General features: G+C 42.5%; 2 protein-coding genes, 1 long non-coding RNA gene and 2 pseudogenes across 6 annotated transcripts; 2 read left to right on the top strand and 3 right to left on the bottom strand.

The window, feature by feature from the left end:
* The first annotated feature begins 2,309 nt into the window (after nt 1-2,309).
* On the top strand, nt 2,310-7,279 carry LOC112902509 (annotated as a pseudogene).
* Nucleotides 3,920-5,392, bottom strand: LOC112903495. Of its 4 annotated transcripts, none has more exons than XR_003230820.1 (3): nt 5,225-5,392; nt 4,555-5,125; nt 3,920-4,279 (listed from the first exon to the last, which is right to left on the bottom strand). It is a non-coding gene; the product is annotated as an uncharacterized LOC112903495 (long non-coding RNA). The 4 variants fall into 4 exon arrangements; XR_003230822.1 differs by having other exon boundaries at nt 4,555-5,017; XR_003230821.1 differs by lacking the exon at nt 5,225-5,392 and having other exon boundaries at nt 4,555-4,656; nt 4,752-5,208.
* A 2,706-nt stretch (nt 7,280-9,985) lies between the features above and the next one.
* LOC112902646 (nuclear pore complex protein NUP98A-like) lies at nt 9,986-17,641 on the bottom strand. Its single transcript, XM_025971791.1, has 9 exons — nt 17,398-17,641; nt 16,484-16,837; nt 15,847-16,175; nt 15,680-15,740; nt 15,237-15,452; nt 14,176-14,699; nt 13,982-14,051; nt 13,812-13,872; nt 9,986-13,472 (listed from the first exon to the last, which is right to left on the bottom strand). Exons 1-9 carry the CDS (start codon nt 17,414-17,416, stop codon nt 13,370-13,372), a joined length of 1,737 nt encoding a protein of 578 aa, XP_025827576.1. The 5' UTR covers nt 17,417-17,641; the 3' UTR covers nt 9,986-13,369.
* A 2,358-nt stretch (nt 17,642-19,999) lies between these two features.
* LOC112902712 lies at nt 20,000-21,192 on the top strand (annotated as a pseudogene).
* Nucleotides 21,193-21,294: 102 nt separating this feature from the next.
* LOC112902210 (cathepsin B-like protease 1) lies at nt 21,295-22,315 on the bottom strand (the record flags this gene model as incomplete). The annotated part of the gene is made up of 4 exons (XM_025971150.1): nt 21,295-21,461; nt 21,546-21,581; nt 21,672-21,785; nt 22,118-22,315. Coding segments are annotated over 4 exons (477 nt in total), but the record flags the coding sequence as incomplete, so codon positions are not given.
* Between the last annotated feature and the right edge of the window lie 1,222 nt (nt 22,316-23,537).

Here is a 23,537-nt window from a genome sequence, read left to right as displayed (position 1 = left end):
AAACTAGAAAGATGCCATCGAGTTCGCCGGTGGATCTTCGACGCGCTCCCCTACCTGGCGCGCCAGCTGTCGGTGTTTAACCGGCTGCCCACCGAGGGATATACCCAAGGTGGTAAGTTTTGGGTGAGGAGACGCCGAGATCAGGAACTCGAAGGTGCAAGGAACACAAGACTTAGACAGGTTCGGGCCGCACGGAGCGTAACACCCTACGTCCTGTATGGTTTGTATTGCCTTTGATGTAGAATGACCTAATGATCTTCTATTTTTAGAGGGGTCCCTGACCTCCCTTATATATCCGAGAGGTCAGAGTTACAAAGATGCTAACCAACTCTCGTCGAGGGATCACACCAGAGCTCATCTCGAGTAGATCCTCTCCGTGTTGGTTAGCTCTATCTCCTATTTAAACGGGATAAATAAGAGATAAACAAAATGAATAAGAGATAAGACGGGCTTAATCTCCTAAACTTCGTAACGTGCCCAGCCCGGTGGCCCCGGGTCTGACAATTTGCACCCAGCAATCTGCCTGCCTGCCCTTTACATTCATATCTGCTAATGTACTTTTGTATCGTTTTAGCATCAAGATTTGATATGTTCTAAGTACTGTAAGAACAACATATATTTGAAACTTTATAGCTTTTGTTATATTATTTTCTTATGGAATATTACGATTTTACAGGAACTGATGCGATTTTACAGGAACTGGTGTGGTCTCTGTCACTTGGTTCTCCAACAAAATGCCCAATCAAACGGTATTCATCTCTGCAACCTTATCACGGCATTTTTTTCTACCTGCTAATTTGCATTCTCTGTGATAAAATGAAAAGGGTTGACGCGAGTGTTGTTTATTTGATTGAAGGGAGGCGACCAAGTGCGGTATAAGCTAGAAAATTATCCAGATTTAAGAAAAACGCTATTAGATAATGCAGTCAAAGTGCTAAAAGATCTTGGCTTTGGTGTATTGCTTGAAATCAATATGCACAAGTTTTGGGAAAGAAATTTTGCCATATGGGCAGCTTCTTTATGCAAGCCCGCTAAGTGCCACGATGAGGAGGCTATTGTGTTCGTTCTTGACGAAAACTGTCCTCTTGTGATGACAAGACATGCAGTGGCAGTTTTAACTGGCCTTCCAATGGGTGATCAAAATGTACCTAAAAATCTTCTTGAGAGTCCAACTCCTCCAGCTGAAGTGAGGGATGCTCTTAAATCTGCTCTTAGAACTGCTTTTGGGAAGGATGGACAATGGAGTCTGAAAGATGTTATAAAAGCTTGTGAACAAGCTAAGACAAGTGATGACCACATGCTGCAAGTCAGGCTTTATATAGCCGCTGTATTTGAGTTTGGAATCTTCACAAGCGCTTCAAATTATCTTAGTGCTGAAAATCTGGGACATGTGTATGATATACAAGAGCGAGTTACAACTGACTGGTGTAAGAAATTAATTGATCATATGCAGAAATGTCTAAAAACCTTCGATGAGACTAAGAGGGTTTTCAGCCCGTTGATCTTTACTGTAAGTATCTTTGAAATCCTTTCTTTTCTTTTCTTAGAACAGCAATGTTGTATGACTAACTCAAAAACTGGCTGGCAGCTTTTTTTCTTGGAGAACATAGACTGTCCTCTCCCAAATGACATGGAGACCCCACGGATGATATAGTATACGGAGGGACAGTTCCGTGATATTGTTGCTGCCTTTAAGAAAGGCGTCAAGGTATGTACAAATTATATGCATATGCATTCATGTATTCATAAACATCTAACAATAAAATTCCCTTCCGTGCCCCTTTTTAGCTGAAAGATTGGAAAAACATGGTGTTTGGCCGTAATGACATTGCAGAAGTTCAAGCTAGCAAGATTAAATATGCTGAGAATTACAAGGAAGCGATAAGTATAAGTCTTACCATATATGTACTTTTTGGATCAGTACATACATGTTACACATTCCATACCGCCTTTCAGGTTAGGAAGAGGAAAGTGTTGAAGGAGGGTAAGGATCCGTCGAGAGTGTTGAAGGAGAACAAGGGTGTGTCGAAGAAGAGGCCCAAAAGGGATGAGAAGTCCACTGATGACAGCAACAAGCATGATCAGTTTTTTCGTGCTGTTATCGACAGGTAAAGAAGAGGTGGTCTTCGTTAGTGTTAGCCTAGTGTTATCATGCTCTTGTATTAACATCTCTTAAACTCTTTAGGGACATTCTTCATTTCTACAAGGAAAATGTTGTAGAAAAAACTCGTGACAAGATAGTACTGAATATCTTGAATCATGAAGTGTCAGAAATGAACGATGTTGAATATTTCAAGCAAAAAGGCTATATGCACACTTCCATAATGTTCATGCAATGTGCATTATGGAATGAAGAGTGGAAGGAGAAAGCCATCGACAAAGTTATATTGTCTTACAAGGCAATGTTGGAATTGTCAGGCCAGAAGGAGGGACAAAGTACCTTAGCTGCTGAGCTGTTAACTGGTGATCTTGAACTCCAAGCAAATTTGGTATGTTATAGATTTTCTTCTATTTTCTTTTTGTTACATAGTTCTTTTACATTGTTGAGTTTTACAATGGGATATTTCTCCCCGCAGATATTTATACCTATTGTTCATGATCTTCATTGGTTTTTGATCATGATCTCACGAGAGAAGACCATTTACATCCTTGATTCATTTCATTCCAAGTCGAGAGAGCCATTTATTTGTCGAATTCTGACGACATTGAAGCAGCTGTTGGGATCTGATTACATCTCTGAAGTACTAGAAGTTCAGCAACAGGAAAACATGTATGCCTCATTTACAAAAAAAAACATTCTTTGCTGCTTGCTGCTGCTGCAGCTGCCTCACTTTTGTGGTTATTTTTTTCAGCTATGATTGCGGTTTTCACGTGTTACTATACATTAATGGATTCGATGATAAAAAGGCAGAGCAGATTTGTGGTGTTAATAAGGTAATTCAACATTTAATGATGCCTGCAGTTACCTAGCTTAAGTTATCATTTGCTTTACCTTTCTATGCAAGTAGGCTATAAATCAATACTGTTTAGTAAGCCTGTCAGAAAAGCTGTTAGCTATCTAGTTTACTATCTATCTATCTAGGCTTTTGCTATAAATTAATTAAAATTGCAGGATATGGTCGAAAAATGCCGCATAGAAACTTCCGTACACCGTCGCAGCCACAAGCTCAACAAACCAGCTGAGGTCATAATTGATGATGATGATGTGGAGGTTCTGGAAAACAGATTTTCATATGACAACTGTATATTCAACGCTGCTCTTCGCGGGGAAAGGGAATATGATGTGTTGTCAACACCTTCATTCATGGACAGAACTGGAACTTTTCTGCCTGGCTTTGACATGGACAACAGTATTCCAGCTAATGGTACCGACAAGGAGGTTCTGGAAAATTCATATGACAACTGTATATTCAACGCTGCTCTTTGCAGGGAAGGGGAATATCATGAAATCAATGTGGATGGGGCTGACATGGACAACAGTAAGCTGGAAAGCAATTACTACAGGAAAATAGGATATTTTCATTAGCCAGAAGCCGACGAAAATAGGCCCAATGCCGACGAAATTAGGCCGACGAAATAAAGTCGGCGAAAACAGGCGCTTTTTCATCGGCAGCTGACCAAAATATGGTCCTAAATGGCCGACGAAAATACTTGTCAGTAGTATTTTCGTCGGCTTCCAAGGCCGACGAAAATAGGTCACGTATTTTCATCAGCCCGTGGACGACGAAATTACTTGTACTATTTTCGTCGGCTACGACCTTGGCCGACGAAATTACATCTAGCCAACGAAAAGTAGACAATCTTGGTTTAAAACAGGTTGTGAAAGAGCTCTCAAAATCATGGACGAGACTTCACATACTTGCACACTGACCAGGGAGAATACAGGAGCAGAGGCAGTAAGAACCTCTCACACAGAAAATTGCAATGCGTGAATTAACACCAAGCAATAGATCAATAGAAAGTTTCGGAGTATAATTTTACAGACCGACCAGCCTGAAAGAAAAGTTCAATCACGGCTGTCTACATGACTTATCTGATAAATTGTCTTGCTAATCCATCAACAAAAACTGGAATAGAAGCTATATAATTTGTCCAGCTGAATCTATACAAGTCATACTAGCAAGTCGGTCGTTTGGTTGTTTGAGTGGAAGTGACATTTCTCTAGAAGGAAGATAGAAACATCCCATTACAAGGTTGCCCCAATGTTATGGTTAGGGACACTAGTTGATCCATCAATAACCCAGGTCTCCTTATTCTGTACTTGAAGATTTAAAGGTACCTGTACAAAATGAAAATGCAAACATAATCAAAGTATTGTAAAGGAAGCCTCAAATATGGATAATTTCCATCAATGAACAATACTTTCACTTGAACCAATATGTAATCTATATAAATACTTCCAAACTTCATAAATATTATTAAGAAAAATGATGCACACTTTGCTCATTCACTTATTTAATTCATCAAGTATGGGCAGTCTTTGTCTCCAGATAAATACATATATTGGCATATTGCAGAAATAGGAGAAGCATAAGTTTCAGTAGTTTGACTCACATCAAGGTCCAGAAGCTCTATTTGTTCGTTGGATATTTACTTGCTCGAGTGGCATGCCATAAGTACTCAAGATGTCTAAAAGCTGTTGAATTCTCTTGTCAACTTGCACACCAATGGTTGTTCCAATGGCAAATAACTTAGAAAGCTGGTAAAAGATATTCAATAACACATGCCACATGTCTAAAAAAATACCATACCTTAGAAAGCTGGAATATAAGCTTCTCAATAATAGGCGAATGGCTGAAGAAGCAAGTTAATACATTGAGATCAACAGCAACACCAGGACAGAACTCACTGAGTAACAATGTATACATTATAGATGCACTATACACAAATATATCCGTATACTTCCCATATCAAGTAAGCCACGCAGAAGTTTGAATCACACTAATTACTGCATCTCAATCCTTTCTTAGCTATGTATGTATTTCCATGGATTTAAGAAGTAAAAGCATATTGCAGCCTGCATGAAAAAAATATAAAACAATCATGCTGAATTGAATCAGGTAAAAAGGATAAATACCACATTCGAATCACTGGTTGTACTGCACGCACGCGATAATTCACCAATCTAAGATCCGAAACAGCAACACCACTTCATCAATACCTAAGTTGATTCACCAAGCAATATACTAATTAGTGATGACGAGCTCAGATCTTGGATGGGTACCTTGTTGCTTGCTGCTCCTTTCCCGCGAATCCTGCTCATCCCCGCGGCGGGGGCGGGGGCCGCAGGGGGGGCGGCGGCGCGGCGGGGGCGGCGGGCCGCGCGGGCGGCTGGGGTAGCCAGGGCGCAGGGCCGGCCAGGGCGCAGGGGGGCGCGTGGCGTGTCGGGAGCGGTGGGGGCAGCCGGGGCGCGGGGGCGGCGGGGTGCGGGGCCGGCCAGGGCGCAGGGGGGCGCGCGGCGCGGCGGGGGCGGCGGGGGCAGCCGGGGCGCGGAGGCGGCGGGGCGCACGGGGGGCGGTGTCGGCGTGCGGGAGCGGCGGGGGCGGCGGGCGGCCGGGGCGAGGGGGGCCGGGGGCGGGCGGGAGTTATAAGTGCGGCGGCTGGCGGCTGGCTTGCGTGGCGATTTAGGGTACACATATTTTCGTCGGCTTAATGGGCCGATAAAAATAAAGAGGTTAATTTCATGGGTCCGAGAGGGCCGACGAAAATGACCTTATTTTCGTTGGTCTAGGTTAAGCCGACGAAAATAAAACATTTGTTTCGTCAGTCCTTTTCAGGCCGACGAAAATAAGGCAATTTCATCGGCTTTCACGAACCGACGAAATAATTTACGTATTTTCGTCGGTTTAGCTCAGGCCGACGAAAATAAATCTGGCCAACGAAATTGACCTGTTTTGGTGTAGTGAATGTGGATGGGAAGAAGGAGACTGGCAATACCAAGCCTCAAGACAGCAAGCATTATGAAAGGAGGCAGAAGAAGCCGAGTCAGGAGCAACAACCGGAAGATTCCTCAGCAGTGATGAAATCACGTAGCGAGAGGCAACTAAAACCTCCTTCTGACTTCTCTGAGCTTCATGATAAAAGAACCCCCAAGTATATTAAGTTTGAAGTACTTGAAAACGCTTATAAGCTTGCTATTGATTGGTATGTTTCTGGAAACCTTATGATTGTATTCTTGTAAAATAAAACTTGCTATACTGATATGTGTCATGTTTTCAATTTGAAAAGTAAGGAACAGTTTATATTGAAGTTTCAAGATATCTCAATGACTGGTCCTCAGTTAGAAAAGTGCCTCCAGGGAGGTCAGGATGCCAGGGATCTTATCATAATATTAATTAAACTCCTGGACCAAAAAAATTAAGAATATCAAAAGGATCTTTGTCTCAACATTAGACAAGGTAAAAGGTTTCCCCATGTTATCTACTTAAGAACAGCAAAATATCTTGTTCTTATGTTTCCCCCTAACTGCAGGACGATGAACGTTTGGAGGAAAAGATTCAGGGTGCACTCCCCTTTTTGAAAGGAAAGAAAATCAGGGCCAGCGCCGCCAAGTTATTAGAAGACACAATTGTAAGTTGTGCATCAATCTTGGTTTTTTTTGGAACTGTTAATTCCCTTACACAAGTATTTGTTTTTACAGATTTACTTCCCTGTTTTCTTCTCGGGAGAATGGATGGTTGTGTGTTTCGTGTTTTCACCCATGCAGAACCAGATCCATGTTTATTGCCATAATAATTCCTTCAAAGAAGTTAGGAAATTCTCTCTCACCATGGGAGAGATATTAAGCAAAGCTTTAAAAGAACACACAAGCATGGAAGTAACATTTTCTCAAGACAAAGTGGCACGCACGCGATCCACCATAAAGGCCAATGACAGTGCCGCTGCATCAATGTATTTCCTTGAGAATTTCTTTACTACTCGACAAGATAGCCAATTCATTAGGTTCGAAACGGAGTGCGATGAGGTCTGTTAAGAACTAACCTTATGCAGTTCTCTCTCTGTTAAGCAATTCTCTCTCTCTGTTTTTTTTCAATAAGTTTGATGAGGTCTGTTAAGCAATTCTTTCTCTGTTTTTTTTTCAACTTGCAGCTGCAGGACGAATTCGTGAAAAGAGTCAAGTTTGGGCTTGTGCAGTACTTATTGTGCCACAAGAAAAACCGTGGAGAAGTTCCTGATACAGTTATTGAATTGCTGAAAAATAGAATGAAAACTTGATGAACTATCATGTTGCTGGGGTGAACCTGTGAGCTGCTTAGGATGTAACTATGTAACAACGTGTTTGTTTTAAATCCCGCCGTGAGCTGCTTAGGATATGACTAAACTATGTGCTGCCTAGGATAACATCATTTCTGGCAGTGTAATGCAACGGGTTGTAGTCAATGCAGTGACATGATGCTGTCAGTTTTCCGGAAAGCACTGAGTCCAGAAACCCTTTTTTTTCTGGCAGTGACTTCTTGATGTTATTGTAAAAAGATTGACACCAGTTACTGCTGGACACTAGTGTTCGACGATATGCCTATGAGGTATATCCTGGTGAGTGATAACATGCCTTTTTGTTTTCCTCTACTCTTTGCTCTTATATAAAATACAAGTAACCTGGTGTGTTAATCTGTACTAGGCTCTGAATATTGATAGGTTGAATCCACATTGGTGTAGAATTTTAATTAGAAGTCAATGGGAGCCTAGTCATGGTCAACAAAGTCAATAGGGTGAACAAGGTTCATATGGCAAATCCCCCAATATCCTGCATGTCAATTTAGTACTATTCTAGGTAAATAGTCTTACCGTGCTCATCAGCAAAGTCAATAGGGTTAGCATTAAGGATTGTTGTCAACAAGGTGTTGAAAAGCACACATCAGATGCCTCAATGACCACTGTTCCCATCACACAATCATAGAGGTTAGGGTAAACTCATCGTGCATAGGTTCCAGTCATCTGCCATAAGTTAGTTCCATCCTCTTTCCTTTTGCCCAAGTTAGTAGAGTATCTAGTGTTGTGACACCAGTCTTTGGGTCAGAGGGTAATAGAAGAGTCATGGCGTCAGCCTTATCATGATCAACTAGTTCCATCCTCTTCCTCTTGCCCAAGTTAGTTACAGTGTTATCCGAGTATCCAATGTTGTGACCAGCATACTTTGGATCTTAGGGTAACATAAGAGTCATGGGTCAGCCTCATCATGATCAACAAAACATGTAGGCTGCCTGGGCTCATTTGGCAAAGTTAGTCCTATTCCACATAGACAGTCTTCTCAGGGTAACAACAGCCCATGATGATGTCAAGACATTTCCAGTACCCTTCAAACCTACATAACGCTTGAACTACATGCAGATACATAGTTAACTTGTAATGGAGCAACTTGATGATATCAGAACGAGTGTACTTGCCAGTGAGAGCTGCCAGCTTCTTAATGAAAGGATGCATTGCGCCATTCCGGTTTATGGTCACCAACCAACAACCAGCAGCCATAACATCAATATGCTCCTGATCCTCAAAAGTCAGCTCAGCTACCTCCTCCTGCTGCTGCTGCCCATGAGACATCTTGCTCTTTACATCTTTGTTGTATTCACGCAACTCCTCGAAGAAAGGGTGCATTGCATCTATACCGATGCCAAGATAACCAAGACTCTCATAGATAGCCCATGAGTCTATCTTATCCTTCCCTTGTATTTTATCATGTAGTGGCTCCTTGATGCGGAATTTACCATGCAGAGTTGAGACTTCCAGGTTTCCCTCGACTAGTGCAAGTGCAATACAATAACCACGCCACCTGTTCCTGGAGACTAGTTTTATAGCAGACCTCCACAATTTCTGGCATTCATATTGCATAATCAATGGCTTGCCGTCGTAATTATTAATCAAGTAGTTGCTTAATGTACCACAACCGGTATTCTCTTCAAATAAGGGACCGGATCTTCCCAGCTGGTCAACATGACATCTTTTGGATCATAGAAGCTGCAACAGCAACATTATAGGTAGTATGGTTACTACGGTAAGACAGACATGCTAGGATGTCCACATGGTTACTTCAGGATATGCTAGAGGATTCGATTTCAATTTTTTACACTAATCAAAATGAGCACAATAATATAAGCTAAATTTCGTTTTACGGAGATCAGGCATTTACCTAAGTTGCGTAAGGACGGGAAGCTTCGGCCCCTGCTGGATGGGCTCCTTGCCTTCCCACATGTTCGTGGAATATAGAAAGTAAAGCCTCTCTAGCATGCGCGGTAGGATGATCTTGGTGTCGGCCGGCCGAATGACCTTGGCCTGGACGGGTCCCGGCTGCGATGCGGTGGACAGGGGCTGGCGTGTTACCTCGGTGCCACGAGCCATGGCGCCGACCCCTAGGTCCAGAAACGCCAAACTTTCTCCAGAGTTCTAAATATGATATTTTTTTGGAAAAAGGGTTAAAAAGCAAAAAGTACGGTTCACCTTTTCAATGACCTGTGTTGAAATTTTACTCATTCATGTGAGATTCATATATTCTGTATGGTGGTGTAATAATACTAATTGGACTGGGCCGTGCTAGGGCCCAATCCTACTACACCACCCGTCGTCGTCGTCCATCTATCCTGGACTGACGGCTCACCAAAGACACCACCCACTCCTCGCTGCAACGAACTCCGCGCAAACTCTAACCCTTTCACCCGCCGCCACCCACCTCTCGCCCACTGCCGTTGCCTGACTCCACCCACCTCTCGCCGCCTTTCCGGCCGCCGATCAATCACCGCCCCAACGCCGACATGATCGGGTTGAGGAGACTCTCGTTCTTGGCTCGTTCCATGGGGCTGGAGGTGTTCTCCGCACCCTTCAATCCGGTACCCACCACTCGCTGCGCCGCCGCCGTGGCCAAGAGCACCAGGTGCCTTTCCACCGCGTCACAGCTGGGACCCGTCCAGACTAAGGTTATTCGGCCGGCCAACACCAAGATCATCCTGCCGCGCATGCCAGAGGGGCTTTACTTTCCATATTCCACAAACATGTGGGGGGGCAAGGAGCCCATCCAGCAGGGGCCGAAGCTTCCCGTCCTTACGTAACTCAGGTAAATGCCTGATCTCCGTGAAACGGAATTTAGCTTATGTTATTGTGCTCATTTTGATCAGTGTAAAAAATTAAAATCGAATCCCCTAGCATATCCTGAAGTAACCATGTGAACATCCTAGCGTGCCTGTCTTACCGTAGTAACCATACTACCTATAATATTATTGTTGCTGTTGCAGCTTCTATGATCCAGAAGATGTCAAGTTGACCAGCTGGGAAGACCCGGTCCCTTATCTAAAGAGAATACCGGCTGTTGTTACAGTAAGCAACTACTTGATTAATAATTACGACGGCAAGCCATTGATTATGCAATATGAATACCAAAAATTGTGAAGGTCTGCCATAAAACTAGTCTCCAGGAACAGGCAGCATGGTTATTGTATTGCACCTGCAGGAGGTCGAGGAAAACCTCGAAGTCTCAGCTCTGCATGATACATTCCGTATCAAGGAGCCACTACATGATAAAATATCAGGGAAGGACAAGTTAGAGTTTATAGGTTTCAAGCAAGTGAAGAAACTGTTTGAGAGCCTAATGAAGCAAGTCTACGGAGATAATATCATCTCTGATCTTTATCTAGATGTCTCTTATTTGCTGAACGTGCTGGATGTGGGAGCACTGCATGAAATCCTAGCTTGCTATCATGCAGCTCTGTTAACCTCTAAGGGAAGAGCGTGGCTAAGCATCAAGCTCGCCTCCATTTACAAGGATGACATCATTGAATCTTTTGGATCATCTGCAATACCAAAAATACAGACTATCTATGAGAGTCTTGGTTATCTTGGCATCGATGCTATGCACCCTTTTTTCGAGGAGTTGCGTGAATACAACAAAGATGTAAAGAGCAAGATGTCTCATAGGCAGCAGCAGCAGGAGGTAGCTGATCTGACTTTTGAGGATCAGGAACATATTGATGTTATGGCTGCTGGTTGTTGGTTGGTGACCATAAACCGGAATGGCGCAATGCATCCTTTCAGTAAGAAGCTGGCAGCTCTCACTGGCAAGTACACTCGTTCTGATATCATCAAGTTGCTCCATTACAAGTTATCTTTGTATCTGCATGTAGTCCAAGCGTTATGTAGGTCTAAAGGGTACTGGAAATGGCTCGACATCAACATGGACTGTTGTTACCCTGAGGAGACTGTCTACGAGGAATAGGACTAACTTTGCCAAATAAGCCCAAGCAGCCTACATGTTTTGTTGATCATGATTAGGCTAACCTATGGCTCTTATCTTACCCTAAGATCCAAAGGATGCTGGTCACAATACTGGATACTCGGATAACACTGTAACTAACTTGGGCAACTAACTTGGGCAAGAGGAAGAGGATGGAACTAGTTCATCATGGTAAGGCTGACCCCATGACTCTTCTATTACCCTCTGATCCAAAGACTGGTGTCACAACACTAGATACTCTACTAACTTGGGCAAAATGAAAGAGGATGGAACTAACCTATGGCAGATAACTGGAACCTATGCACGATGAGTTTACCCTAACCTCTATGATTATGTGATGGGAACAGTGGTCATTGAGGCATCTGATGTGTGCTTTTCAACACCTTGTTGACAACAATCCTTAATGCTAACCCTATTGACTTTGCTGATGAGCACCGTAAGACTATTTACCCAGAATAGTACTAAATTGACATGCAGGCTATTGGAGGATTTGCCATATGAACCTTGTTCACCCTATTGACTTTGTTGACCATGACTAGGCTCCCATTGACTTCTGCAGTGACTACCTCGAGTGATGATAACACTAATGCTGGTAACATAACTAATTTTGGGTAACAAAGTTCTACTGATAAGATAATAACCAAGTTGAGTAAGAGGAAATTGATAACTCAGGATCATGATTTTGTACAGATGTCTGCAGTTATTTAGCTTATGAAATTTCTACGAAGCTTACCCACCAAGATCAAATCTCTTTTTCAAGATCTGACTATTGATGAAGTGAGAAGACCCATCCTGCATAACTACATGCATCTTTGTATGCTGGATGAAAGCATGCACACTAAAGGTGATCATGTGGTGTGTGACAGGTTTATGTGAGATACTTCTGCGCAGAATAGGAAGGTGCATGGTACAGCAGCTCTGGTGAGATGTACGAGCTATCATAATATTTGTTAAGCATGAGGTGAATTTATTTGCCAGCTGCACGCTTTGGCAGCTGCTTATCGCTGCGCCCTTTTGATATTTTTTTTGTAGTTGTCTTCTCCATGGTATGGTAAGAGCATATTAGTGTGAATTAAATGTTGGGCAGCAATAGTTATCGTGTTTTAGAAATATTTCCATGGAAGGATTCACTCTATCATCTTTCATACAAACTGTTTTAGACACGGATGTGGTGACTTGCTTTCAATTTCAATATCAAACATTGAGTGATTCACGTACTTGTTATTCTTTAATAAACTGTGATCTTTGGCGTCACTACTTTTTGTTCATGAACCATGTTAAATTTTATGTTGCTGCATTACTTTTTCTTCTTGCCACTTAAAGATGGGAAGGAAACGCAAATGCTTGTTCCTCAGGCAATTTGCCACCCACAGTTGTGGTAGGTTGGGCAAATACATTCAAAAGTAAAAATGACTCCAAATAAAAGTTACTATTTTTAGTGGAAATTGTACTTGTTAAGCACAAGCAAGTCTAATTTTGGAACAGAACAGAAAGAATAGGTAATAGTTGCAGTAGCTACTTCTTAAAATGCATATTGCACAACAGGTCTGCACTTGATATGAGTGACTACACTAGTTTGGTAATTTACACGTTATCTAGAATAAATTTATCATTAGTACTTTCTCATTGCTGCAGCTTTTTGTTCGATGGTGTCAGCTGATGTATCTGGTGATATTTATCATTTGTAAAATACTCTTGTGGATATAGTTCTTTTTATTATTCTTTTTGTAAACTTCCTTTTACAGTTTCAAATGTTCCATTCTACATTACTATCAAGTATTAGTTTGCAGAGAAGACTGCATATGGAATGAGCATTCTGTCTTTGGTGTCTAAAATTTTGAAAACAACATTCAGGATGTATTTAGCACTTTGCTTTTATTGCATTGTCAAACTCTTGCTTTTTGTATAAAACACTGGTGCAGAGTTTGCTTATGTAGAGGCGTTTATTATTTGGATGCGGTGGGAGGCTGCTGCTGTAGTGTCTGCATGTTTGACTATTAGGAAATTGTTGTGCATTTTTTTCCATAAACCTTGTACTTTAGCTTGTGAGTTATAAAGAAAATGTGGTTGGTGTGTGTGTGTGTTGGGGGGGGGGGGGGGGGGGGGGGGGGGGGGGGTTGGCAAACTTGATATTCCATACTGAACCGAAGGAGATCATCCACCATTCCCAATGGACATCTGAGGCATTGCTGGAAGTGTCCCAAATGGATTCGAAACAGGAGCAGGTTGCATGACCATATTGGATTGGCTAGGAGTTCTGCTCCAAAATGCAACAGGATATTGTCAAGTTAAAACGAATAATGTATAACGTCAGGATAAAAACATTCATATGTATTGTCAAAACTCATTTGCAAATTCTGAGGATAACTATGATCGAAGTCAAGACCATGTTCTTAGACTACGGATAACATAACCATATGGCATTTCCAAGTAATCACATATAAGCTACTAGCTAAAAAGAATCATTCAAGAACTTTTCTTCTTTGCCTACAACATCCATCTCCAAATTCGACTAATCACAATATAATTCCTTCGCCACGTTATTACTAAAAAAAGGAAATAGATTATCAAGCTGAGAAGTAGCAAAAGATCATACTGCTGTCCAATGAGGGCCTGATTAGCTGTGTTGGAAAAACCAGGAAATCCACTTGTAGAAGCTGCAATATCAATGAAGGCATCCATTTGTTTAAAATTAAGATGCTCATATTAGTTTTGAAGATATAAATTATAAACAGAAGAGAATGATTTGGATACAAAATAACTGACCTGGTTGAGGCGGAGGTTGGAAGGAGAACATGTTTGGTGTTTGAGTAGGGGCAGGTTGTTGAAATGTTGGCTTAATAAGAAGCAAAGATGAAATTGTTAAAACATTGAACCAAAAATATATAAAAAGCTAAATATGATAAACGATTATCTAGTCTATAATATGGAAAAGGAAAAAAAAAGCAAGAGATGCTCACCATTGTAAAAAGTGAAGGTCCGCTGCCAAACAGACTGCCAGTATTAGGTGTGCTAAATAGGTTTCCAGAGGAGAAAGCTGGTGTACTTGATGGCTGTTGTGCAAATGCAGGGGAAGATTGAAATAGTGGGGCTGATTGAGTGTTAGCCAACAACAAGCCAGTGCCGAATAGACTTGAATTACGTGTTGTTGATGTGCCAAACAGCGAAGATGAAGCAAAAGCAGGAGCAGTACTTGGAAACAAAGATGGTGAACTACTTGCTGGAAATGCAGAAACACCTGTTTGTCCAAACATTGTGGTACTAGTGGACGATGTGAATGGGCTCGAACTTGCAACTGGTGTATTGTTAAATGAGGTGTTGAATAGTGATGCACTAGTTGAACCATTCTTAGCAAATGGATTGTTTGATGAAAATGGGTTTGGAGTAGTTTGGCTAAATAGACTGCTTGTTGTAAAAGTATTCGGTGGTGTTGATGATGGAAAGGTAGGCGTCACTGTTGGAGTTCCAGAAGGGTTTGGTCCGCCTGTAAATCCAAACATTAAAAATTTAATACATATTTTACAGCATTTATATGGATCAAATAGATCTAGCAACATTGTAACAATAATAACAATTAATAAAGGGAGCATCGAATAGTGTGTTTCTTTAGTTGATTCTAACTAGGGTTTAGGCTGTCTCATAACCCAGGGCATAATAGTGACTTGGTTACTGTTCATACAAAAATAAGCACGCTAAAATAATATATGAGATTAAACATGTGGTTGATGTGAGGACTTGCAAATCTAGCAATAATATTTACACAAATTTTACAGGAACAAGTTACATGGGCCAAATAATAATAAACAATTAATAAAGAAAGTATCAAATAACAGCATGTTTTATTCATATATTCTATTTAGGGCTTAAGCTGTAGCATGGAGTCATGGACCACGGCATAATAGTTAATTGGTTACTCCAGAATCATACAAAAATAAGCATGCTACAAGAATACACAGATTAAACATATAGTTTCAAAAGTGTTTGCAAATCAAGCAAAGCATTCCCAAATTATTCCCCTCACCCTTGTCTCCGCGCTGGTAATCTTCCCACCTCAATTCTTCATGACTCTTGTCTTTGTATTCAGGCATCGCTGATATGGAATCAAGTTTTGCAGCAGGCTGAGTACCACTGGTAGTACCGTCAACATCTGGTGTTTGAGCATAAGGTTTTATTCTAGTCCCTCCAGCTTGATTACCAAATTGTGCTTGCCCAAAAGCGGGTGCTGCTGTCTGTGAGCCTGAAAGTCAAAGTGAGAAAACAATTGATGAGACGGATAAATGATGCCATGGACAGGGTAAAAGCGGCAAAAAAGAAAGATCTGCAGTAGAATTGGACTGCTGAAGTGAGAAAAAACAAAAGAATCAGTAAACATACTCGATTGCTACATTATTTGGAGTTGAATAGAACAATTGATTGATCATATATTACAGCTAAGAAATTATGGGTTACAATAGGAAAACCTACCAAATGCTGGAGTCTGCACCGAAAGGTGATGTTGTTCCAAAGGGAGAACTACCAAAGGAAACTGCCGTTTGTCCAAAAGATGGTGAAGAACCAAAACTGAATGCATTGGTTGATGTGCCAAATGAAGGTGTGCTGGAAGATCCAAAAGCTGGAGTAGTACTACTCACACCAAATGCTGTGGTTGCTGAAGTTCCAAAACCAGGAGCTGATGAACCAAATGCCGGGGTGCTAGAAGCACCAAATAAAGATGGTGATGTGGAACCAAATGCTGGGGTAGTCGTGGCGCCAAAAGCCGGTGTAGTTGTGGTGCCAAAGGCTGGTGTAGTTACACCAAATGCCGGCGTAGTTGTGGTACCGAATGTCGGTGTAGTTGATGTACCAAAAGTGCTGCTGCCAAATGTCGGTTGTGTTTGCTGGAACGTGCTACCAAAAGGACTTGACTGGCTAGGAGATGATCCAAAACCCCCGAAGCTTGGCTTTTGTCCAAATAAAGATCCTATAACATGTGCAGAGCACAGTGTGACATAGACATCATCTATAATTATATATACATCACTGTTGATCTAAAGAATAACAGATTCATGAATTGAGATAATGTAGCTTGGGTAGCTATGTAGAACAATTGTAGAATGCAGTATCAGAAACTAATTAAAAAAATTAAACAAATCTTGCAAGACGTGGGAAAAACAGCAATACTGGCAGGTGATGTTTCCAGTGTCAGGGCTTTAGAACTTCGAAAATCTAGGACAATCAGCACAGTGACTCGGCAGGAAAGGGAACAATCAGCGAATGCATACTACATACCAGAGCCAAAGGTAGGGGATGTAGCACCAAAGGCAGGAGTGGGCGATGCACTGAAAGCTGGAGAGCTCCCGAACAGAGAGGAGGACGGGGTGCCAAACGTGGGAGTGGATTGCTGCTGGCCAAACGCAGCAGTGGATGTAGTGCCAAATGTAGGAGTGGACTGCTGCTGGCCAAATGCACCAGTGGATGTAGTGCCGAAAAGTGAGCTTCCAGTCTGTGCCCCAAAAGTTGTGGTTGGGCTGCCAAATGGTTTTGGCGCAAAGGGGTTGCTAGCAGCAGGGGTAGCCTGGCCGAATCCCTGCTGGGTTCCGAATGAGTTCTGGCCAAATGGGCTGGTTGATGACTGCCCAAATGCTGCAATGAAGATAGCACACATGAGCGATGAGACGATAATCAATCAAGAGAAACAACATTGCGAAAAATACACTCTCCAAGCTGACATGTAAGTGTCACAGAAAGCTAAACTAAAACCGAATAAGGAGTGAACAATCATAATCATGTATTGTGCTGTATTGTATGAGCAGGATTTATGATTAATAATAACCAAAAAGGGCCAGAACTGAGGCATTTGCTTGTTTGCGAGGTCTCTTCCTTGGTTGACAATGAGAAGGAAAAGGAGAGTCCGTGGGCATAAATCCGGTCCTCCACATTAGCAGGGCCTAGCTTAGGTATTCCACGGATCGTTGCAAGTACGCACTGCAACTACCAAGACTCTATTTGATCGAAATCGGGACAGCAAACGAAACCCTAGCGTGGGCAGGCATCCATCAATCCAGATATGGACTCGAAAGCGCAATAGAGCAGCAATCCATACAGACGGTAGGAGAATAGAGGATTTATAAGCGAACGGGAAAAGTATGCCGAAGGAATCCAATGTGATGGAATCGACGAGAATAGGAGGGGAGGCTGCTTACGGTTGGTGGAGCCGAACATGGCTGCTGCTGAGCTGATGATGACGATGCTTCTTCTGGCGTGAGGAAGGAGGAGGCGACGCGACGCAAGGGAAGGCTAGTCCCCTCTCGATCACCGGCGGCGGCATGCGGCGTGCCCTCTTCTCGTTTGGGGAGGAAGAGGGAGGGAGAGAGGGGGAGGCGCTCAGAGGCAGAGGCGAAGGGGATCCAGTCCAGCCCAGCGTGAAGAAGAGATTGATACGGGGCGCCTGTTTGTCTCAATGAAAGGTGGGGCCCTGATTACGCCGCGGCTTTATACAGCGACCTGAAACCGCAGTAGCTTGCATCCGACGCTGCTCCTTGCCGCGTTCTAGTTCAGGGAAACGCAGTCAGGCCAGGCCGGACAAGAAGGCAGGAAGATGACGGGGCTTCATTTAAGTTGGGCCCAAAAGGATTGGGAGGCCCAGCAGGAGCAGGAACGTCTGGGTGCCCATGGACCAACATACACCCGTGTGGCTCCGGAAAACTTATACATTTTCCCAAACGTGGGAAGTTCGTACAATCCATACGGTTATATGTTACCAGAGGTGACAATTTTACCGACCATGACCTAAGAATCCCCTGTCAACTATATTTAATCGGCCGTCAGCCCAAAAGTCCGGTGCATGGACCGTTTGCGCGCACACTCCACGATAAGAAAAATTTGTGCATCATACCATAGCATATGGAGAAGTTATTGAAAATGATTGAAAATGACGTGTAAATAAAATATAAATATAAAAGTAGATAATTACATGACTCCACTTCAACAACAAAAAAGTCATACATCCCAAATCGAGTATCTAGATTAAATTCCTATTTCACCACGAGAGACTATATTTGGAATAATTTTTCAAAAAAAATATTTTGAATGCAAGATAATTAATTTTAACTATTGCGAACAAATGAACAAATGATTGCTTTATACAAACAAAATGATTAAACTAGACGAACAAAAAAGTTGCACATTGCGAATATTTAAAAACTAAATATCATGAACAAATGAGTTCACATCACGAAACAATTTAGTCTATAAATCAAATAAATGATTTAATATCATGAATAAATTAGTCTACAAAATGAATAAAATATTAACTTTACATGAAGAACAAATATACACACAACACGAACAAATTATCCATACACACGAGCAAAATTATCCTTATAGACGAAAAAATAAAAACAACGAAAATTAGCAAAAGATTATAAAAAATAGTTATACAAAATAAATAAAAAATAAAAAATGAATGTAAAAACAGACAAACAAAATATAATACAGCAGGTAGTATACAAAAGAAAAGAAAAAAGAAAAGAGCCCTCAAAGAAAAAAGAAAAAGAGAAAAAATAAAAGAAGAAGGGGATAAAAAAGTTGAGAATAAAGCTAAGATGGAAAACAATAAAAAAATAAAACAATTATTATCACCAAAAAGAGGATATATAAAATTAAACAAAAATAGAGGAAATTTAGTATAAACCAAAAATAGAAAACAAAGAAAGGAAAAGAAAAAAGGTACAATCTTGTTACAAGAAAGAAAGGAAAAATAAATGTAAAAATAATCAAATGAATATAAAGAAGAAGTCTTAAAAATAGAAAAACAAGTTGTATAAAAAGAAAAATAAACTAAAAAGGAAAATCAAAAAGAAAAGAAAAGAAAAGAAACTAAAACAAAGAAGTGAATAAAACTAAAACAAAGAAGTGAATAAAAATAAAAATAGATAAAATAGAATAATAAATTAAAAAATTAAAAAGTAATGTTGAAGGCAAAAGGAAAAGAAAACATAACAAAAAATTTGCAAATGGGCCGCAACCACGCTGTGTCCCTCACTACGCATAAAAAGGTGAAAATCTACTGACGGGCTGAATTCAATTTAACTCTGGGCGTATTCCTTCGTCCGCATGGGCCAAAAGCTAGACGGGCCACTAAGGTGATGACGGGGCGATTTGTCGTGAAAGTTAAACGGGTCACATTACTTCTTCAGGTGATGGCAGGCTGATTTGTGGCACGCGATATATAGCTCTCCCGCATTCAACTTCCAATATTAGAGATTCGTGCACATCTTCGGAACCGTCTGTTTCATCTTCTTCTTCCTCCACGTGACTACTTGTAGGATCGAGATGGCGGACTAGAGGGGGGTGAATAGTCCTTTCTAAAACTAATTGCGCCGGCTAACCGAAACTTATGCAGAATTGAAACTATTCGCTTAGTCAAGACTTCACCCCTCTAACTATGACTCTAAGGCACTTCCAAAGAGATCCTACACAAAGCAAATGGAGTGCTAAGCTAGTAAGAGCTCTCCTAACAATTCTAATGCCAAGCCACACAAGTCTAAGCACTAGTACTTCACAAACAAGGGGAGCTCCTACACAATTCTAATGGACAATAGCACAAAGCCAAACCTAAGCTCACTAGATGCTCAAGGACAAGGATACACAATACAAACTCAAGAGCTCAACTTGCTTAGCTACACAATCTAAGCAAGAGCAACTAATTAATCTACACAAGCTAACTAGTTACTCTATGATCTCTACTTCTAGCTACACAAGCAAGATCCCTTCCCTTCCCTTCCCTTCCCGTTGCTTGGCACCTATCACTATCAGGGGATTCCACCTTCGCCGCTAAGCAAAAGCACGCAATGCAAGCGATTGCTTAGGTTGGGTGCCACAGCCAATCACATCAGATTGCTTGCATTCAGCTCAGGATTTTGATGGCGGCGAGGGTGCTGTCCAACCGCGTCGATTGGGAGTACCTCGCCACCGGGGATCACATCTACTCATGGCGGGCCGCCTACCTCTACGCCCACCACGGTACGCCTCCCCAATCCATGGATCGGATTGATTTTTCTTGCCGCTGCCGTCGAAGCGATTCTGATGGTATTCCGTCCGATCCTCCACCACCAGGGATCTATGTTGGGGACGGGATGGTCATCCATTTCACCAGAGCAGTCGGCCACGAGATTGGCACGGGCACCTTCCTGGATTCCTTCCTCTTCAGCAGCTCCTCGCCGGCTGCTGCAACCACCTACCAGCGATGTGGCCACCTAGCACATGGATGTGAGGGGGGCGTCATGTCCTGCCTCGACTGCTTCTTGCACGGCGGCGGCAGCAGCGGCAGCCTCTACCTCTTCCACTATGCCGTCTCTCCCGCCTTCTTCCTCGCCAAGGCGCGCGGAGGGACCTGCACTCTGGCCGTCTCCGACCCTGGCCATGTCGTCGTCCACCACGCCCGCTACCTCCTGGACAAGGGGGAATTCGGCACCTACTCCCTCTTCAAGAACAACTGCGAGGATTTCACCATCTACTGCAAGACGGGGCTGCTCGTCGAGACCGCTTTCAGTGTTGGCCGCAGCGGCCAGCTCGCATCCCTCACGGCCGCCTTCAGCACGGTGGCCTCGTCGCCGCTGCGTTTCCTCACCACCAGCTCCTGCGGCCTCGCCCTTGTCACCACCGGCATGTACTGCGTCGGCTGATACGTCTCGGATATCGGCGTTCGCCGGGATGTGGTCAAGGTCCCTGTCCAGAACCTTGTTGTGCAGGCTACTCCTGCTATGGAGGTAGAGGTTGCAGCAGCAGCAGAAGTCGGAGCTTCCTCGCCTGCTTGCTGAGAATCCATCCCATTCCCATCCATTACAATGTATGTATTGGGAGTTCCAAGCTGACAACATCTGTATCAATTTGCACTCACTTATGCAGCAGGCTTCTTATTATGCCTGTCTTTCTTTCTGTTACACAGCTGAACCTTAGAATGGAACAGCCACAACTGTCATATATGTTTCAGAAGTTGCCATCTCAGCAACCTGCCAGCGTTGCCAACGTGCTGGTGTACAAAATACATACACCATCAAGGCTACTTTACAAAGTTCATCAGCTACACAAATACATGGCTATCCTATCCGATAGTATCTCAGGCCTAGGGCAGTGATCAAACTACAGCTGTTCCAAAGGAACCACCGTAGTTTCTGACCATATTCTTTGTGGATGGCATTCCAGCAACAACGTCCTCTTCGATGCCACATTCGTTTCTGCCTCGTATGATCTTGAAGTACCCGTCCTGCAGAGCATTACCAATTGTTCAACACATGATACTGAATTTCAAAGAATTAGTTGGTAAGTTAGGTATTTGCCACAAACTTACATCACCCCAGCCTCTGTTCCACTGATTTGCGAGAAGCTGAAAAGCAGAGAGGATGAAGCAAAACAACTTAGGGACTGGCCCATCCTTTAACAATTCACAAAATAATATGGAGATTAAACAACATACCCAGTAATCCTCTCCAGCATCACTGGTCCCCCATCCAATCAACTTGATGGCATGGCCACCCATCATGCCACCGGTAATGTGCTTGTATACTCCAAATTTGTAGTGGGCAAAATCCTTGAGATTTTTTTTGCATTGTCAAATCAGAAAAAAAGTGAATCTGAACTACTTTTCGCTCAGATGATATAGTTTCAAAGACTAAAAATGATCTGAAAGCACAGTACTGTCTATACTCGATTCATTTATTTGGTTAGCACTCTTTTCCATGTTCTGCTTTTGTCCTTTCCTTCCTGAGCTTTTATTTAGACAGCCTTTCTAAGTTTTTGTATTTTGTATTTGTCCTTTCAAAGTAATACACCCCCATAGTCCTTGATAACTATCGCTGGACAAAATTTGTTGACAACCTCGTTATAATGCACGGAAAACTTGAGACAAAGACTAGACATTACCTCATAAACTATGAAAGCAACTTCAACAGGGCCATTTTCATAGACCTCTGACATTATATCATCTGGATCAGAATTTATTCTGTACGCATTGACACTGAAATGCTTTTTTTCCTCCCAAACTTGGTTCTGCACCTTGCATTTCTTTTCACACACTGGTGTAGGATAAGCAGGTTCGCATCCAGGATGCTTGCAACCAACCTGATCGAAATATGGATCACACTGCAAAAGAGTGTAAGTGTTGGTCTTCACTGTGTACAACATGAATTTAAAATGAAATCATGTTTTTGAACTCAAAGGGAGTAACTGCTCTGGACTGAACAAAGAAACATGCTGTGCCTCTACCATGTTCAGTCACCATGTTCATTTGGTGACGTGGAGTGCCTCCAAGATCGTTTTGGGGGTTTAGGTTTTGGGGTTTGGGGTTTGGGGTTCGGGGTTCGGGGTTCGGGGTTCGGGGGTTCGGGGTTCGGGGGTTCGGGGTTGGGGGTTCGGGGTTCGGGGGTTCGGGGTTGGGGTTTAGGGGTTCGGGTTTAGGGGTTCGGGTTTCGGGGTTCGGGTTTCGGGTTTCGGGTTTCGGGGTTCGGGTTTAGGGTTTCGGGTCTAGGGTTTAGGGTCTAGGGTTTAGGGTTTTTGGGGTTTAGGGTTTAGGGTCTAGGGTTTAGGGTTTTTGGGGTTTAGGGTTTAGGGTTTAGGGTTTGGGGTTTAGGGTTTAGGGTTTGGGGTTTAGGGTTTAGGGTTTAGGGTTTTAGGGGTTTAGGGTTTAGGGTTTAGGGTTAGGGGTTTAGGGTTTAGGGTTTTGGGTTTAGGGGGTTTAGGGTTTAGGGTTTAGGGGGTTTTAGGGTTTAGGGTTTAGGGTTTAAGGGTTTTAGGGTTTAGGGTTTAGGGTTTAGGGTTTAGGGTTTAGGGTTTAGGGTTTAGGGTTTAGGGTTTTAGGGTTTAGGGTTTAGGGTTTTTTTTTTTTTTTTAGGGTTTAGGGTTTAGGGTTTAGGGTTTAGGGTTTAGGGTTTAGGGGTTTAGGGTTTAGGGTTTAGGGGTTTAGGGTTTAGGGTTTAGGGTTTAGGGGTTTAGGGTTTAGGGTTTAGGGTTTTAGGGTTTAGGGTTTTAGGGTTTAGGGTTTAGGGTTTAGGGTTTAGGGTTTTAGGGTTTAGGGTTTAGGGTTTAGGGTTTAGGGTTTAGGGGTTTAGGGTTTAGGGGTTTTAGGGTTTAGGGTTTTTAGGGTTTTAGGGTTTAGGGTTTAGGGTTTAGGGTTTAAGGGTTTAGGGTTTTAGGGTTTAGGGTTTAGGGTTTAGGGTTTTTAGGGTTTAGGAGTTTAGGGTTTAGGGTTTAGGGGGTTTAGGGTTTAGGGTTTAGGGTTTAGGGTTTAGGGTTTAGGGTTTAGGGTTTAGGGTTTTAGGGTTTAGGTTTAGGGTTTAGGGTTTAG

The sequence above is a fragment of the Panicum hallii genome, chromosome 8, assembly GCF_002211085.1.
Source record: "Panicum hallii strain FIL2 chromosome 8, PHallii_v3.1, whole genome shotgun sequence".
Taxonomy (NCBI): Eukaryota; Viridiplantae; Streptophyta; class Magnoliopsida; order Poales; family Poaceae; genus Panicum; species Panicum hallii.
The sequence above is the reverse complement of the archived record's forward strand: the minus strand, read 5'-3'. Positions and strand labels throughout refer to the sequence as shown.